This window comes from Capra hircus, chromosome 25 (genome assembly GCF_001704415.2).
Source record: "Capra hircus breed San Clemente chromosome 25, ASM170441v1, whole genome shotgun sequence".
Lineage (NCBI taxonomy): Eukaryota > Metazoa > Chordata > Mammalia > Artiodactyla > Bovidae > Capra > Capra hircus.
Genome location: NC_030832.1, coordinates 32,955,581 through 32,973,738, shown reverse-complemented (window position 1 = coordinate 32,973,738; position 18,158 = coordinate 32,955,581). Strand labels below are relative to the sequence as shown.

Sequence of the window (18,158 nt, the reverse complement as noted above, 5' to 3'; positions counted from 1 at the left end):
GAAGATGCGCTGAAGTATTTTGTAAAATTTCTGCTTGCAGTTTTTGAGGACCTTAACTTTTTTTTCCCCCTCTTAATCAAAACCCTAACCCAAAGAGCCAGTGACTTTGGAGACTTTCCTGTGACCATTCAGCAGCAACGTGGTCTTGACGCATTTCTAACCCCACCTGGCGATTTGCTTCCGAACAATCTGGGAGTGGGGTGGTAGGGTTGCTGGGCGGGAATACAGAAAGAACAAGACGGGAACGTGTTGGTAAATTGTTAAGATGAGTTATGTGAAAGTTCACCATATCATTCTCTATATTATCTAAAATAATTATTTTCCATAATTTTTAAACATGGGGAAAAAACCCAGCATTTTGCCAACAAACAAACAAAAAAGCAATTCTACAAAATTCACTGGGAAATTCTCAAGGAACAGATACACCCGGCTACACAGAAAAGGTGACCTGGAGGGAGGTTCCTCCGGGTCTATCTGCACTATTCTCCTAGGTGACTTTTTTTTTTTCCCCCAATTTATTTATTTATTGTTTTTTAATTTTCTGGCTGCCCCTCAAAGCATGCTAGATCTTAGTTCCCCGATCAGGAATCAAATCTGTGCCCCTTGCAGTGTTAAGTCCAAAGTCTCCACCACTGGACCGCCAGAGATGCCCTCCTCGGTGGTTCTTGCCAAGCCCTTTCTGAAGGGCTCAGGGCCCCGGGCTGTTCTGACAGGCTGGTAAATTACAGCAAACCCTGCCTCACCCTGTGGGATTGTCCTTATGGCTTCCAGAAAAACTGAGATTAGCCTGTCCAATCTATTATGAAAACCACCTCTCTACCTGCAGGACGCTAGGGGTATACATGGGAGATAGGAGGCTGCTTTTCCTTGTGGCCTGGCACTGCCACCTTTCTGCCACAAAACTGTAAAGTTTTATTAGTAAAATGCCAACACAAGCACAGACGGGGGGCCATGTCCTGGAGGGTCTCCTCCCACCCTCTCACCCCATCGTGAGTCTGAGGCTGAGTCTGAACACTCCACGAGCAGGGGAGATGTGCTGGAAGCAAGGTGAAGACCAGGAAGATGCGCTCCAGGGTTGGTCCAGGGCATCACTTTTCCCAAAGCGAAGGCCGTGACTCTCAGCAATAAGGACTCTCGTCACCCAGCAAGAGAGGCTCCTGCTCTAACTGGCCACTGGGGCCACTGTCTTCTGACACAGCCTGGCCAGGAGCCCTGCCATCTGCAGAAGGGAGTTCACACCTTCCGCTATTTTCATATGCGTGTATCCAATTTCCTGGGGGGAAAAAATCCAACTTAAATCTGGTTAATAAGTGAGGGAAGAGTTTTAATTTTTAAAACCTGAACATCTGAACCAAAGGTTTGCTCAAAATCGATGCAGGGAACTCAAACTCCAGCTGGAAAATGAGCTCTGAGAAGTCCACCTTGTTTCCTAAAAATACTGATAGTTCTTTAATGGGTGCAAGCGCGCTCAGTCATATCTGACTCTTTGCAACTTTACGGACTGTGGCCCGCCAGGCTCTTCTGTCCATGGGATTATCTAGGCAAGAGTACTGGAATGGGTTGCCATTTACTCCTCCAGGAGATCTTCCCTACCCAGGGATCAAATCTGTGTCTCCTGCATGGACAGACAGATTCTTTACTACTAGTCACCTGGGAAGGTCTTTGATGGGTACTACTAAGAAAATGAAAAAAAAAAAAAAAGCCAGATTGCATTTGTCAACAGAATGCACCCAAGAGGTTGAATTTTACTCTTATTTAAATTACATCTCAATTAATCTCATTTACATGACAAGTAAATAAATACCTCTCTCATGAACACAGCCATCCCAAGGAACATCAGGTCACTGCCTGGCAGGACTGGCGTAAACAAGCCCCCAGCCCCCAGGACGACCTGCCATTGACTGAGCATCTTCCAGGCGCCTGGCCTGTGAGTGAAACAAAACCTCAGCGTGGCCCACATTCTCAGGGAGAGAGGCACTGCTCTACTCTCACTGACCTTGATAAACTCCAGTTTCAAGTATTCTGCCATCTGGAAGGTTTTACACACTCGAAAAATGTTGCTGATGATGTCTTCTGGGGAATAGCCAAGATGCCACAGGTGAGCAAGGATCTGGACAAAAGAAAAGACACGGAGGCCGTGCAACTGCGGACGACGAGGGTACGGGCGGGGGCAGCTAAACCCGAATCAGGGTCCGCCTGTCACACAGCTGGGCGTGGGCAGACCATCTGAGACAGCACAGGCGCTTCTGAGCATCGGCCCCACGGGGCAACCCGGCTCAAGGGCCATGCCCTTTAGGTCCTGGAGGGTGGGGGTGATCCAGGTTCCCAGCGGGCAGACAAGAGCCCTGCAAATGCTCTAAACCATACTGAAAGACGAGTCCACCACTGTGCCCTGTAACGTCTTAATCCAAGGCTCTTACTTTTCTCTTTCCTTGTGTTTACCATTTTTTAAATTGCAGGACAATTGCTTTACCATGTTCTGTTGGTTTCTGCCATACAACAGTGAGAATCAGCCGTAAGTATACATACGTCCCCTCCCTCCAAGGCTCTTAAAACACCTTATTAATCATCCCAGGAAGCACCCTGGAGTGACTGAGCTGTGCTGAGCTGTCACGCGTGACACACACTCACGGCACAATTAGGCCTGAACAAACCCTGACCAGGGCAGAGATGACGACAGAGGTCACAGCCTCCTGCCTTCTCAACCCCAGGCCCCAGTTCCAACCCCAACCCCATCCCACCCAGCTGCAGGGTGGAATCAGTTGCCTTGGCTCCCTGGGTGCATTCAAGGGTTGGGGAAGCTCTGCGTCCATAAATCTGACGGCTCCCTTCAGTGCCTGGGAGTCTGCCTCAGTCTCCCGGCCTTGTGCTCTAGTTTCACGAGAGGTCTGCGTGTGTGTGTCCAACTCTTTGTGACCACATGGACCGTAGCCCGCCAGGCCCCTCTGTCCGTGGGGATTCTCTAGGCAAGAATGCTGGAGTGGGTTGCCACTTCCTCCTCCAGGGGATCTTCCAGTCCCAGGGATAGAGCCCAAGTCTCCTGCAATGGCAGGTAAATTTCTGACCACTGAGGTCTAGCCCTGTCCTAAGTCCAGTCAATTTCTAGCTTGGTTTGGTGGCAGTAGGAAGAAGGAAACCAGCTGCCATCAGACCAGTGGCCTCAGATCACACCACGACCCCATGTGGATTTGAGGGCCACCCGAACCTCAACGATGCCCTCTGGAATCAGCTCCCAGGACCAGGCTCTGGGTCCCTGGATGTCCATCCCCAGGCTCTTCCGAAGACAGAGAGGCACAGCTCCCCCCACTGAGAGAAAGATGGCTTCTCTACAAAGGAGTTGGGGACTTCCCTGGTGGTTCAGTGGTAACAGTCCGCCTTGCAATGCAGGGGAGGCGGGCTCGACCCTTGGTCAGGGAACTAAGATCCCACATACCTCGGAGCAACTAAGCCTGCGTGTCACAACTAAGATACAATGCAGCCAAATAAATAAATATTTTAAAAAAAAATAGGCAAGGAGTTGGACTGTTCTTTCCTCACGTCCTTGGTGGACAAATTCCTCTCATAGAAAATCTAATCAGAGCAGAAAGGCATGATGCTGAATTCCAGGTGGATTACTTTTAAGCTATGTGACTGACAGTAAGGAGTCTAGCTTCTGAGCCAGTTTTCTCACCTGTAGAGGGTACCCAACTCTTAGCATCAGTTAGGATCAGTTAGAGGATACTCAGCTCCTAGCATCCGTTAAGAATGAGATGGAGTAAAGTGCCCAGCCCAGGGAGCACCCCCTCTGCCCTTCTCAAGGAGCCAGAGGTTTCCCCCGAGTCAGGAAAGGGCGAGGAGACCCACCTTGTAGGCCTCGTCGATGTCGGCGCTCACACAATGCTGGATCATCTCCTTTACCAGCAAGGGGTGGGGCTCGTCACAGACCTGCCCAAACCAGAAAGCAAGGCCCATCAGGGGTGGACAGGGCCCGTCCAAGGGGGAGCCCCGGTAGAGCCATGTCTGGGCACCCTAGGTAACCCAGGTCTTCACTTGCTGTCTGCGCTGTCTCCAGCAAGCAGAACCACGTTTGGGACTGTCTCTCTCACGACCCAAGTGAAAGCTGGGCAGTTCCACCGGCCCCGACGGGTAAATGCCGCCCTGTCGACTGTGACGGCCACACCGGCTCTTACCTTGAACACATTCTCACTGTTGATGAAGCCAAATCCCGAGTAAGTAGACTGCAAGTTGTTCAAGGCCTGCCGAGGAGCAGAAACACGGCCAGGGAGATTATTCCGTCTCTGCCCGCCCCCTCTCCTCTTGGGAGTCTGCGTCTAACCCGCTCCTTGCAGGCCTGCTCCCCCGCGGCCCGAGGCAACCCCACCACCAGTGTGTCCCGTCAACGTCCCCTGGTCTGGTGATGTCATCCCCCGTGCAGCAGTCACCTCCCTCTTCCTGCAAAGCGAGGGGTGTGGCCAGCCTGGGAAGCCGGGGCGGCAGCCACACGCACCTGCCTCATGTCGCCCTGGGCGGTGAAGATGATGGCTTCCAGGCCGTCGTCCGTGTACTGGACCTTCTCCTTCTCAATGACGCTCAGGAGCCTGGCAAGAATCTGCGCGTCGGTCAGCTTCGTGTAGCGGAGGACGGCACACCGGGACTGAATGGGCTCTGGACCAGGCGGGAAGAGAGTCAGGCTCTGGGGCAACGCACAGTGGGACTGTCGGTCCTTTAGTTACTGGAAAGCAACCGCACGATGCCCGTGGCCCAGCTCTGCGGGCAGCACTCCCCCGCCACCCAGCAGGTGCTTAAGGGGAACTCAGCAATCAGGGCTCGACTTTAATCATCAACCAATAGAGGCCCCAGCCTGCACTGGGCTGACCTTGGCTGACCTTCCCCAGAAGCGGAAAAGATCTTCGAGGATAGAGACACGCATGCGCCACAGCCCACAGGAGGGTCACTGCCGGCCCAGCTGGGCTCCGGAACCACCGTGTACACTCTGTGTTGGGGCCCTTCTGGGCAGGCCACCACCCAGCCAGGCGGGGGTGAGAACGGGGCACCTGCCTGGCTTCTTTAAGCTTCCCTAGAAGACTCGACGCATGTGAAACCCACCAGGTGAACGAATGCGGAATTCTGGGAGCTGTCCCTGAACGCGAGTTCAGACTGTGACAACGGCGACTCCATGATTGCAAAGCCCTGGGTGGGTTTCTCTCTCTGATCGATCCAGTTCTGCTGCCCCACTGGCTTTCCTCAAAATGTTCTGCCTGCCCAGGCAAACCCTTTGGCCACCCCCTGAGGTCACAGCACAGTCCACCTCTGACCCTTGTACGTAAAATCTTCCACAAGCCTCACCCGTCTCCACTCTCCAAACCTCCCCATCTGGTGCCATGCCTTCTCTTCTGCTGCTAAAGAGCCCACGTGAGCGCCACAAGGACCCCGAGCCACGCAGAGCTGCCCCTCACCTATGATTTTATCTGAAGCGTTACAAGCGAGAGCAAAGCGGGTCGTCTTGGAGTAGATCTCCATGGTCCTCCTCAAGGCTTGCTGGGCTCCGTCAGTCATGCTGAGAAGAACACAAGGGGCGGCCTGCAGCTGAGACCCAGGTCCCCTCCAAGGGACCCTGGGAAGCCAGCTCTCCTGACTAAGCATGCCGAGTCTCCCTCCGGGATCCCGTGTGGGTCTCACGCCCGCAGGTTGTACACGGACGGCACAGGCTGCCTGGGACCGCCCCAAAGCTCCTGCATCCGCTCGTGTGGGGACTTGGGGCTAATTATCTGAGCCTCAGTGTCATCGCCGGTAAGAAGACAATGCTACTGCCCACGTCAGAGTGTTGGTACGACAAATAAGACAATAACACACAGAGTGTGCAGCAGAGAACCTGGCAAGATGCAAACGCAGGCATATACGTGCTGGATAAATGTTACTGCTATAAAAATTTACAGTAAAATAAAATGGCTGATGTTACGAAAATGGCTAAGATGCAGCCCCAGGATGGAACAGAAAACAGCAATTAAAAACTATGCTGACGACAAGATTATAACAACATGGAACTCTACTTTTATAAGAAAAATCCAGGATATAAAAATTATACTATTATTATCCCAATTATGTAAAAATCACAGTGTAGAAAAGCTGTAGATGAAATAAAACAAGATTGTGCTCATATCTTCTAAAATTTCTTCAAAGAACATGAACTGTTATTTTTCTAAATGTCACTTAACAGTCTTTCGTTTATACTGTAACGAGTGCACAACACTGTGAGTGTCCTCAATGCTCATTGTCACTGAAAGTGAAAGTCGCGTAGCCTCTTTGCGACCCCGTGGACTACACAGTCCATGAAATTCTCCAGGCCAGAATACTGGGGTGGGTAGCCTATCCCTTCTCCAGGCGATCTTCCCAACCCAGGAATCGAACCAGGGTATGCTGCACTGCAAATGGATTCTTTACCAACTGATCTATCAGGGAAGCCCACTCAGTGTCACTAATGGTATATTTTAAAGCGACTGAAAATGGTAACTTTTATGGTAGGTGTATTCCACCACGATTAAAAAAAAAATCATTTAAATTACACATGTCAGTGATGCTGGAACAAACAGTGAACTAACTGTCTTAGATGGATGTTTGTAAGTTACTTAATTAAGATCAGGTTTAAGGCTCAGGCCCCTATGGAATCGCGTTTCAAGATGTGATGAGCAAATCTACCACAGAAGCACAAAGGCTTTTCCCTCCTAAGTTAGCAAATCCAGGCAGGAGACCTGGGGATCAAGGTGACGGGCTCTCGGCGAGGCCCCCTACCTGTCTGCTTCATCCAGGATGATGATCTTGTGCCGTCCTTTGGGCAGGGTGACTTTCTGCTGGGCAAACATTTTGATTTTGTTCCTCACAACATCGATGCCCCTGGAATGATGAGCCACAAGGTTATTGTCACTGAGACCAATTCAGTTACCTTCATGGGGGACTTTCAACCCTCAGGACACCACCATGGACCGAATTTTAGTTTTTAAGTCTCTTTCTTGGGGGCAACTCTCATTATTTATAAGGATTGACACTTCATTACTCTTATTCCTTCTTGGAGGTTTTCAGAACAACAAAGGGGAAAAAAATTTACTTCCTTTTGAAAGATGGAATGAAACTCATTTTATCTTGCAATTATCATATGGGCGCACTGGACCCTTTTACAATCTAAGATATATTTTGGGGGTCTCCATAGTCTTACACCTCCCATACTGTACCTGGAAACATTTGCTATTTCATCATCACAGTAACTGTTTCATCATTACTCATCAATAATTCCCAACTATGCTACAAAAGACTAAAATAATAAGAAAATGAAATGATGATGGAATTGCTTAGAATATTGCAATATTAAGGGGAAAAACTGTTACTAACTACTGCCCCATCCCTCATTTCTTATTGTTTTGTGAGGTTCTACATTATCTTTCTAGAAGATACAAAAGTAGTTTAGATACACCACCTGAAAGCTCTCACTGACCACAGTGGAAAATTCAAAATTTTTCATTTTCTACCTATAATGTCACAGGGAAGTGGCAGAGGAAGATGTTTTGTCCTTATTAGACAAGTCAGAATATGAAGCAGGGAGACAGGATTCTAGACTCTGATGATGACAGTGAAATTGATCACACAGACAAAATTTCAGGGTTTAAGAGTCCTTGGATGCCAAAATCCTCCATGAATTTTCTCAACCTTACGAATCAAGGAGTGCGACTTCCCTGGTGGTCCAGTGGCTAAGATGCCGGGCCGCCAGTGCAGGGGCCCTGGGTTCAGTCCCTGGTCGGGGAACTGGATCCTACGTGCCGGAACTAAAGATTTCGTGTGCCACAACTGAGACTCGGTGCATCCAAATAAATTAATTAATTTAAAAAAAAGAATCGAGGAGTGACATATTTCTAAGGACAAAACCTGAGCATATTTTCATCCAGTTAGTCACTTAACAGGAAGGACTTAGCTCCCCAATGTCTGATAACAAGAACACAGACCATCCCATTTTGCTAAAAGAACATTTGACAGTATTCATTCATCTTTGATGAGGTTTGAACACCCACGTTTACATACAGTCTGTAAGTGATCAAAAGCTGAAGGCAGGTGTGTTTGACAAGGTGACTTGGAAGGAAATAGATGATAAAGGAACAAAAAAAAGATACCATGGTACTCATCACTCTATTAAATCTAAAATTACATTTATTTGCAATTATGGGCTATCCTTTCTTCAACAAAATTAAGAGCCACCAAAGTTTTCAAAACTAGTGAGTCTGATGATACATGGGTGAGAAGAAAAGGAGGTAATGGTAAGCTTGAGTCAATTCTTATCTGCTACCTGGAATTGGCATTTACAAAAAGGCGCAGCTGCAGGTGTGCTCCTGATGGCGGGTGAGCAGTTAGCTGCACTTAGAGCCTGTTTCCGGTCTACACACATCACCCAAACCCGGAAAACACTGCAGCATGAAGAGCCACATCCTCAAGGGAATAGCCAAAGGCAGGCTTTGCAGACATTTTATTCAACAGGTCCTCATTTCATAATCCTCAACTATCCCGTACTAAAAAGGAAACTGGGGAGACGTCCCTGGTGGTCTGGTGGCTAAGACCCAAGCTCCCAATGCAGAGGGCCTGGGTTTGATCCCTGGTCAGGGAACTACTGAAGACTGTGAAGTCGGGAGGAGAAAGGGACGACAGAGGTTGAGATGGCTGGATGGCATCACTGACTCAACGGACATGAGTTTGAGCAAGCTCCAGGAGATGGTAAAAGACAGGCGTGCTGCAATCCACTGAGTTGCGAAGAGTCAGACATGACTGAGCGACTGAACAACGGGAACTAGATCCCTCATACTGCAACTCAAGTACCCTGCGTGCCTCCACGAAGACCCAGCACAGCCAAATAAATAAATATATATTTTTTTAAATGGTTAAGATGGTTAATTTTTTTTTAAGATGGCAAGTTTCATGTGTATTTTAGCACAATTAAAAGCAATTTTTAAACTCTCCCTTAAAAAAAAAAAACTAAAGCAGTAAGTCAAGTGCCTATGATGCCACATCACCAAGCCAGCAATCCCAGTTCTCTTTTGTTGGAAAGATTAAAGGAAAGAACAAAGCTGGTGAAACAAGCTCTACGTGCTACAGAGATCTCAAAAGTAGCTGTTTCTATGACAACCCAAAATGTACAACATGCGCTACCCTTCAGGCCTAACTTCTAAGGCGTACCTGTCATTTGAGGCATTGAGCTCCAAAACCGCATCCTTGAGGGCTGGGCCCAGCAGGGCTCGTGCCAAACACAGGATGCTGGTGGTCTTGCCGGTTCCCGGGGGGCCCTAGGAATGAGGTCTCCGGTAAGTGCTTCGAGCCAACAGAATGAGGGAACCGGAACTCCCTCTGTACTGCTCACCACTGTACCCGCTCACCCCCGCCTAGAACTGTCCTGACCCCATCCGCAGCACACAGCCAATCTCCACAGCAACCAGCCCGCAGGTTGGGAGGGAACTGTCTCCCATGGTCTGGGGGAGTGGTCTGGGCTCTGTGATCATGAGTCTCCTTGAGGAGGAAGCTCTGTGCACAAGAATGTACCTAAGATGGGGGCGAAACCCAGACTCCAGGATGTCGCACAGGGCCAGGACCCGGTACTCACAGCGATAATGATGTTGGGCACGTTCCCTTCCCTTGCAAAGACCTGAGGGAAGAAACGCTTGTGAAAACTGGCTCACCTGCCAACTTGACCGGCCCCCCAGCCACACAAGCTCTCTCGCCTCAGGGTCTCTTCACATGCCGTTCCAGCCTCCTCTCCTCTCTCCACCCCCTGTCCCGCCAGGTCTGACTCCCAATCACTTAGCTTTGGTCACTTTTTCCACTTGGGGCTTAAGGCACTGTAGTCAGGTTAACCCTTTCCAGAACTCCTCCCATATGCGCCCACAGCCCCTGGACTTCCCCTAGAGGAGTGTTGATCAATGGCCTGTTGCTGTTAACACTGCCCTGGTGAGACTGTGAGTCTCATACAGACTCGGGATCAGTTCTATTCTGCTCACTAGGATATCAACAGTTCCCAAAACCACATCGCATCTGGCCCAGAGAAGATACTCAAATATCTGCAGATAAATAAGTCTGTAAAATAAATAAATACATTGGTAGCCACTGACGTCTAAGCCCCAGTGACAGCGGAGACCCCCCTCTGTCATATCTCAAATGGCTGGGCTTCTAGACTCTGCCTAAAGACCTCTCAGGCTGGAAATTCAAAGCTTGCTCTACGGCTGAACATTTCTGCTTGTCCTCTGCTCATGTCACCCTGAAGCCTGTTGCCTTGTTAATTAGTTCCTTCAAGCAGGGCTGGCCAAGCTATGGTGGAAGGGAAGGTGGTGGGGCAGTGCGGGGGAGTGGGGATAACCCAATCTGAGGCCTATTTTTATAAGCCCCCTAGCTAAGAATGGTTTTCACATTCTTGTTTAAAAAATAAAAGAATATTTGGACCTCCCTGGTGGTCCAGTGGTTAAGAATCTGGCTTCCAATATAGCGGACATGGGTTCAATCCCTGCTCTGGGAAGATCCCACATGCCACGGGGCAACTAACCCGGTGAGCCACAACTGCTGAAGCCCGAGTGCCCTAGAGAGCCCACCCCACAAGAGAGTAGCCCCCGCTCGCCGCAACTAGAGAAAAGGCCCAGCGCAGCCAAAAGGAAAGAAACAAAACAGTTTTTAAAAAGCTTAAAAAAAAAAAAAAAAAACACACAGAATATTTGACAAAGACTTTCTATGGTTTCAAAGTTTAAAATACCTATTCACTGGCCTTTACAGAAAGTTTGCCACTGATGCTTCTGAAGAATACAAAACAATCTGGTAAGTCCTCTCTAACAAGCCAGCCCTTCAAACATTTGAAGTCACACTCCAGCTTCTAGGTTTCTCTCCAAACTGAGTATCTCCTATTCCCTTAATTCTTCTAGATTCATGCCTGTCTTCCTCCAAATGCCTTGAGCTTATCAAAGCCACAATAATGAGATGTTTAAGATCATCTTTCAGGGACTTCCTTGGTGAAGACTCCACGCTTCCAATGCAGGGGTTAGGAGTTCCATCCCTGGTTGGGGAACTGAAATCTCACAAGCTGCATGGCATGGCCAAAAAGTACAAATAAAAATCAGTCACCTTAAAAACTCACTCACCTCCAGCCTGCTCACGGTGTCTTCATTCCCGACAATTTCATTCAACTTTACTGGTCTGTATTTTTCAACCCTGTTTTTAAGAAAATGCAGAAAGATGTTGACAAGGCTATCTTCACACTACCCCAAAAGAAAGCACAAAAGGGCGATGCTGGGAGCTTTGTCAGAAGACGATATACTTTCAGTAAATATATAGCAAATGGTTGCAGGTTTTAAAGAGGTGTTCGAGTGCTGTTTGAAAAGTTAAGGGCATGTGAATCGTGTACCAAAGGCTTCAAACCCGCCACAGCAGAGAAATACCTGTTGATGCTGGAGGAGGGCCAGAGCTGGCCATCTGGAGCGACGTGACACTGTGGCATCACAGCCTTCCTGTCACAACAGAAGTCCAGTGCACATGGCACTGACCTCATTTGCTCTGACAGACACCGAAGCAGCCAAGCCCCCGTCTCACCCCTCACCTGCCAGTGTCTGCAGACTCATGCCAGGGGCCCGGCAGGGCTGGCTAGACAGAGACCACAGGCCTATCCTGTCATCCTTTCAGGCTGTGGGCTGGACAGGCTGGTGGCCTTAGGACAACATTCTCTTTCTTAAAAAATTAAGTTTTTTTTGGCTGTACCACGTGGCTTGTGGGATCTTAGTTCCCCGATCAGGGATCAAACTCTCGTCCCCTGCACTGGAAGCTCAAGAGTCTTCACTGCTAAACTGCCAGGGAATTCCTAATACTTCTCTCTTTCAATTAACAAGCTATGTGATGAGAGAAAAATGATATTCTTCAGCTCTGAGAACAGAAATGGAAGTAGACTTGCTGGGATTTGACCATCAGGATTTCCTCTGCCCTTTACTATACTCTCTGATTTACTCTGAGCTGGTACCCACTCCAGGTACTGGTCTTGCCCCAAAAGCAGCAGAAGCTTGTTTGCCATATACTGCAGAAAATAAAGGGACACCTCTCCTTCAAGGTCAGCAGATGAGAGCATGCCTGGTCCTACTCATTTATTCTTCACATACAGCCCCCCTCCAGGTACCAAGTGCCGTGGCAGGAGTTAGAACTCTCAGGAGGAGAAAAGTAGAAGGTGCAGAGATGAACAAGACATGGTTCTTGTCATCAAGGGCTTTCCCACTAGAGGGGAGATGAAAGTGAAAGTGAAGTCGCTCAGTTGTGGCTCCTCTGTCCATGAGATTCTCCAGGCAAGAATACTGGAGTGGGTTGCCACTTCCTTCTCCAGGGAATCTTCCCGACCCAGGGATCGAACCCAGGTCTCCCCCATTGGAGGCAGATGCTTTAACCTCTGAGCCACCAGGGAAGCTTGTGAGGGGAGATAGAGCTTAGTAAATTCTACGACACAGCTAAGCTGCTTATATAAACCACAGGCTGCAGAAGCCGAGAGAAGGAACAATTGTCACCTGGGGATGTTTGGAGCTGAAATTTGAGCTAGACTTTGAACAAGGCAAACATACTCCTCCTCAAGGGACTTATCAGCTGGTTCCCCTGCCTGAAAGCTCTCTCTCTGCACGGCCAAATGGCTTACTCCCTGAATTCAGGTCTTTACTCAAATATCATCTCATCACAGGCCATCCAGAGCCTGTCACCATCAGATACTGTTGTTCAGTCTGAGCCACATCTGACTCTGCAACCCCAAGCGCTGCAGCATCCCAGGCTTCCCTGTCCTTCCCTGTCTCCCTGAATTTGCTCAAACTCATGTCCATTGAGTGGGTGATACCATCCAACCATCACATCCAGTCACCTCCTTCTCTTGCCCTCAATCTTTCCCAGTATTAAATATACTATATGTCTACTTGTCGATTTTTCACTTTGTTGTCTTTCTCTATCAAATGTGAGCTCTGTGGCAACCAGGTTGCTTTGCACACTGAAGTATCTTTGCTGCTGCTGCTGCTAAGTCGCTTCAGTCGTGTCCGACTGTGCGACCCCACAGACGGCAGCCCACCAGGCTCCCCCGTCCCTGGGATTCTCCAGGCAAGAACACTGGAGTGGGTTGCCATTTCCTCCTCCAATGCATGAAAGTGAAAAGGGAAAGTGAAGTCGCTCAGTCGTGTCCGACTCTTAGCGACCCCATGGACCGCAGCCTACCAGGCTCCTCTGTCCATGGGATTTTCCAGGCAAGAGTACAGGAGTGGGTTGCCAGTGCCTTCTCCGGAAGTATCTTTAAGCATCTAAAATAGGATTATGCCTGAAATTTACAAGGCAAACCACATATGTCATTTTACACTTTCTCGTAGCCACATTTAAAAAGCTAAAATTGGATGAGCTTAATTTTACTAACATAGAGAACCTAATATATTCAAAGTATTATCATTTTCAACATGTAATCAAAATTACTAATGAGATTTAAAAAAAAAAGAAGTCCTTGAAATCCAGTGTATACTGTACACTTACAATCCATCTCAGTTTGGACTAGCATCATCCCCATTGGCTGGGGGACTGCACGGCGCAGCGTATATATTCCAATAAGTTATACTGTCCTTCATTTAGATATCTGTTCTCACTCAGAAATGGGGTGAGCTGGAGGGACGGGGGCGCGGTAGGGAGGAAACCATTACCACTCCCAGTGGAGAGAGTTGTGAGAGGTGCGCACAGGGAGCGGGACACCAGCAGAGAGCCTGCCCCACACCTGCGCCAGTGGCGGGTGACTCCCCACGTCACCATTTCCTCCCAACTCCCCAAGATGCTGCTATTTAAAGTGAGCAAGCCACGGAGAACAGGCCGGTGCCTTCTGCAACACTATCCCTGATTCCGAACCTGCGTCCGACACTTTCCGCTCAGCGAACATCAGAGTCACAGCTGGTAGAGCGCCTGTGCAAGAGTGGGTGGTGGCAAGGGGTAGCTGTTATCGGTGAGCACTGTGGTGATCAAAACATCGCTTCCAGAGTCCAGACTGGCCACTCTACACCCCAGATGGGCTCAGCGACCCACATCTCTTGCCGCCTTCAAATAATAACCCACTGGACACCATCCCGGGACCTCCTGCGCTGCTCAGGTGAATGAACTCCCGCCCCTGCGTCACCCTGGGACACACGGCCCGCCGCTCGCCCACCCACACGTCCAGGGGCCCCATCGTGGATGGCCTGGGTCCTCACCACGGCAGCTCGTAGTGGCCGGCGCTGCCGGGGGCCTTGCTGGGGCCTGGAGCAGCGTCCTGGGCCCCGCACTCGGCAGTGCCACCACGACTCTCCTGCGACTCCATCCTCGCGCCGCCTTTTCCCGCCACCGGAGACCCCGGCCCGTGACGCCATCACGCAGGCCCCGCCCCTATTTCCAAAGGACGCTGGGCGCGAGCGGAAGCCGTAGGACCGCCCCCTCTCCGCGCCTGCGCAGAGGGCGCTGCCCGGGCTGGGCACCCGTTGCTATTGGCCGCAGTTGCTATGGGAGACCTGGTGTCCGGCCTCCTGAGTAAGAGGAAGGCGAGACCCAACTGCGCGGCTTTTCGAGATCGCTGGTCGCTCCGGGAAGGGAAGTTGGTTGGTTTTCGTCTTTGTCTGGGAGGCCCTCTCCGCGCGGCGCGTCGGGAATCGCTGTGCTGAGATGGGGCCTCGCGCCGGGCAGGCCTGGAGGGGTAGGAGCGTCCTGCCTGGTGCGGGTAGGAGCCGGGGCCTCTGGACCTTCCGGCCAAACTCAGGACCCGGCAGCGAACACGCACAGGGGCTGACGTCCTGCGGCCTTGGAAGGGGGAAGGCCGGAGCTGGGACATGCCCTTGGCCAGTTTTCCCGATTGGCCAGAATTCTCCTAGCGGAACACCAGCTTCCATCGGGTGGGCTCCTGCACTCTGGAACTTGTTTACTATCAGGAAATGCTCACAATGCTACAACATGGGACGTACTCTCATTTTGCCGGGAAGAAACTGTCCCTCTGTAAAATGTGACTCAATTTCATTCTAGAAAAATAGGTACTGCATATTCACAAATGCTTTGAGCATTCTTTTGGGCTGGTTTTCAACCTGTTGAACTATCTTTCCTCCCATAGCCTAATTGTCATAATAATGACAAATAATAAAAATAACGAGTAGTGACTCTGTTTACTGTCCTCTATTATGCATTATATTCACTGTCCTCTATTATGTACTAGTCCCAAAGTGGATACTCATAGTATCCTCGTTTTACAAGAAACAGGCTTGAGAATGATTAATTTGTCCGGTATCATGGGGTTGTACATGGTGGAGCCAACCCACCATGTTGCCAAAAGAGTTTGTATAAAATTCTGTTTTATTGCACTTAACCATATTGCATTATAGTTTCAGGATAAAAATCCAGCTTTAATGTCTGAACTGGAGAATTCCCTGGCAGTCCAGTCTGGTTAGGATTTTGTGCTTTCAGTGCTGAGGGCCCAGGTTCAATCCCTGACTGGGGAACTTTGATTCCTCAAGACCGCCACTTGGCCAAAAAGAAAAAGTCTGAATTGAAGAAAAGGATTGGAACTTCTTTATCTCTATCCCTGTTGCTTAGCACAAGATTCTGTAAGTGTTCAGTATGAGTATCTTTAATGAACAGTAAGGATCCATGTTTCCACAACAGCTTAGGTCAGTTGTGAGGAACTGGGTTGCTTTATTCAGAGAGCTGATTAAAGCCTCATGGTTGTTTTCTTTCATCATAAGTTAAAATCTGTATACATTACAGAGAGATGACTTTATCTTCTAGGCAGTTGATTGGTCATTCAAATAAATATGGGCTCCAGAATCTATGAAGGCTTCCCTGGTGGCTCAGACGGTAAAGCATCTGCCTGCAATGTAAGAGACCTGGGTTTGATCCCTGGGTCAGAAAGATCCCATGGAGAAGGAAATGACCACCCACTCCAGTATTCTTGCTTGCCTGGAGAATCCCATGGACAGAGGAGCCTGGCAGGCTGCAGTCTACGGGGTGGCAAAGAGTCGACTGAGTGACTAACACATACCAGAATCTCTATTGCAAGTAACTGTTTTCTCCTTTTATCCTTTCAGTTTTCTTTCCTCTCAAGAAACCCTGCCCATTATGGAAATTTATTGGGAAAGACAATACTGCTGTTCTAGTCAGTTTTCCTGTGTGAATTCTGTGCTTCATCTTTCCAACCAGAGTGTTTATTTAGCTCCTTCAGGACGTGGTACCTGCCCCTCGATTCCTAGTTTCTTCCTCTGTATGCAAATAGGGGCATGGAATTGATGTCTGCCAATTGCTTATTCCAGTTATGCAGCCAGGCTGGCAAGTTCAAGGCAGTGGGCACAATTTACCATTGTGTTGTACAGCTGGGAAGAAAATACACACTTCCTCATTCTTTTCAAGTCATTGCCAGTTGGGTAAAAACCTCAAATGACTCAGATTCTGAAGCAGTTTGTTCTAATGACGGTAATTACTCAAGTCTCCAGGTTCAGAAACTAACTCAGTGTTTTTCTTCCCTTCTTTTATACGATTTCAGAAAAAATACTTGAAGTTGGCTATATCTCTCTTCCATTCCCCTTGAAACTACCAGAGCCATCCTGTATATTTTTAGAATCACTATTCACAGGTCCTTTATTTCTCTGCAGGAGAAAATACAAATTTTCTTGAAATCTAAACTTTTTTGAAATGTCTCTTTGTGGTTTTTTTCCCTTGGGATTGTTCCTCTGTGGTTTAATATTCATATTTTCCTTAGAGTCAGCTATCATACACACACACACACACACACACATTCCACCACATGTGCCCTTTAGAAACTAAACGTCTTCAATAAATGCAGAATATGGTGCATAAGTCTTTCCCCTTTCCTGCTTCTCCAAAAAAAAAAAACCACTCTACAGAGGGCCTGTCTGTGCTCCCAGGACCCCAAATCCACTGATGTGCCTGGAATACCAGAAGAATCAGAAGGAGGCGACCTTTGGGGGAACTATACCATCAGGACATTTTTTTTTTTCCTAGACTGAGCCTTCTGTGATTTGTTGGACTTGGGCCCAGACAGAGCTTAAATCTTAAAAACTCTGGCCACTCCTTCAGGGCCACACAGCAGCCACATGGGGGGTGGGGACCAGGGAGTGATGGGGAAACCACAGGTTCTTGTGAAAGGGCAAGGGCTCTCAGACTCTTATCACAAGAGGGCAATTAGAGAAAAGAGCAAAGATGTGGAAAGGAAATAAAACTGAAAACAAAATCCTTTACCTAAAGGCAGAGGCTTTCAATCCCATTTATCAAACAGGACAGGCAACAACTCTTGGTTAAAGTGACACCTTGACTTGGACAGTTAAAGTATCGCTCACTTCCCCCGTGACACCGCAGGATCTGGGGCTGGAAATCTGGTGGCATCTCAAGCCCAGGATGGGCGGGCTCTCCTGCTTTCCACCCAGTCTTAGTCTTGATTGACCCAGAACCTTGAACCGACGTGCTGCTTTACTTTGTTCACGCTGAAGTTGTTTTTAAATTTATTTTTGGCTGTGCTGGGTCTCCGCTGGTCCTTGGGCTTTCTCTAGCGGCAGCGACTGGGGGCTGCCCTCTCGCTGCGGTGCTTGGGCTTCCCGTGGCGGTGGCTTCTCCTGTTGTACAGCATGGGCTCTAGGGCAGGCGGGCTCAGGAGTTGATGCTCGAGGACTTAGTTGTCCTTTGTCACGTGGAATCTTTCTGGACAAGGGATCAAACCCTCCTCCCCGGCATGGGCAGGCAGATTCTCAACGCTTAGACCACCAGGGAAATCCTACACTGAAGTTTTAAAAATTCATTTGTTGCTGTCCAGTGGATTTCCTTATGAATTTTAGCTATCTTTCTAATGGTGATACTGTCACTGAAATAATTGCCCTCAGACACTGCAGCCTTCCGTCATCAGCACAGTCTTCCTAACATTAGCATGTTCCGTATCAAAAGGCTCATTATGTAGTGAAAAAAGCATATATCCTAAACATCTCTACAGTATAAGGATTTGTCCTCAGGAGGTGCTCTGATTAGAGGTGTGGGGTTTGAAAGCTGGAAGCCATTTAGCCTGACTCTCAGTTTCTGTCAAACAATATCAACTGGGAGCCTGCAGCCACTGTTAAAAGTACCAGATGGGTGAACAGGGCACCTTGGAGCTTACATTGTAGGAG

At 48.9% G+C, this 18,158-nt stretch overlaps 1 protein-coding gene across 1 annotated transcript; it reads right to left on the bottom strand.

Moving 5' to 3' along the window:
• RFC2 (replication factor C subunit 2) lies at positions 248-15,147 on the bottom strand. Its single transcript, XM_018040823.1, has 11 exons — positions 14,223-15,147; positions 11,130-11,199; positions 9,611-9,652; positions 9,190-9,296; positions 6,769-6,870; positions 5,436-5,536; positions 4,487-4,644; positions 4,170-4,235; positions 3,844-3,924; positions 1,997-2,110; positions 248-1,273 (listed from the first exon to the last, which is right to left on the bottom strand). Exons 1-11 carry the CDS (start codon positions 14,327-14,329, stop codon positions 1,163-1,165), a joined length of 1,059 nt encoding a protein of 352 aa, XP_017896312.1. The 5' UTR covers positions 14,330-15,147; the 3' UTR covers positions 248-1,162.

Excerpts from the sequence above, each read along its gene's own strand:
- RFC2 (XM_018040823.1), bottom strand. The coding sequence starts at position 14,329 with ATGGAGTCGCAGGAGAGTCGTGGTGGCACTGCCGAGTGCGGGGCCCAG. Across the intron at positions 6,871-9,189 it reads CTCAATGCCTCAAATGACAG|GGGCATCGATGTTGTGAGGA; the intron begins GTACGCCTTAGA and ends TCATCATTCCAG. Across the intron at positions 4,236-4,486 it reads CCCAGGGCGACATGAGGCAG|GCCTTGAACAACTTGCAGTC; the intron begins GTGCGTGTGGCT and ends GCTCCTCGGCAG.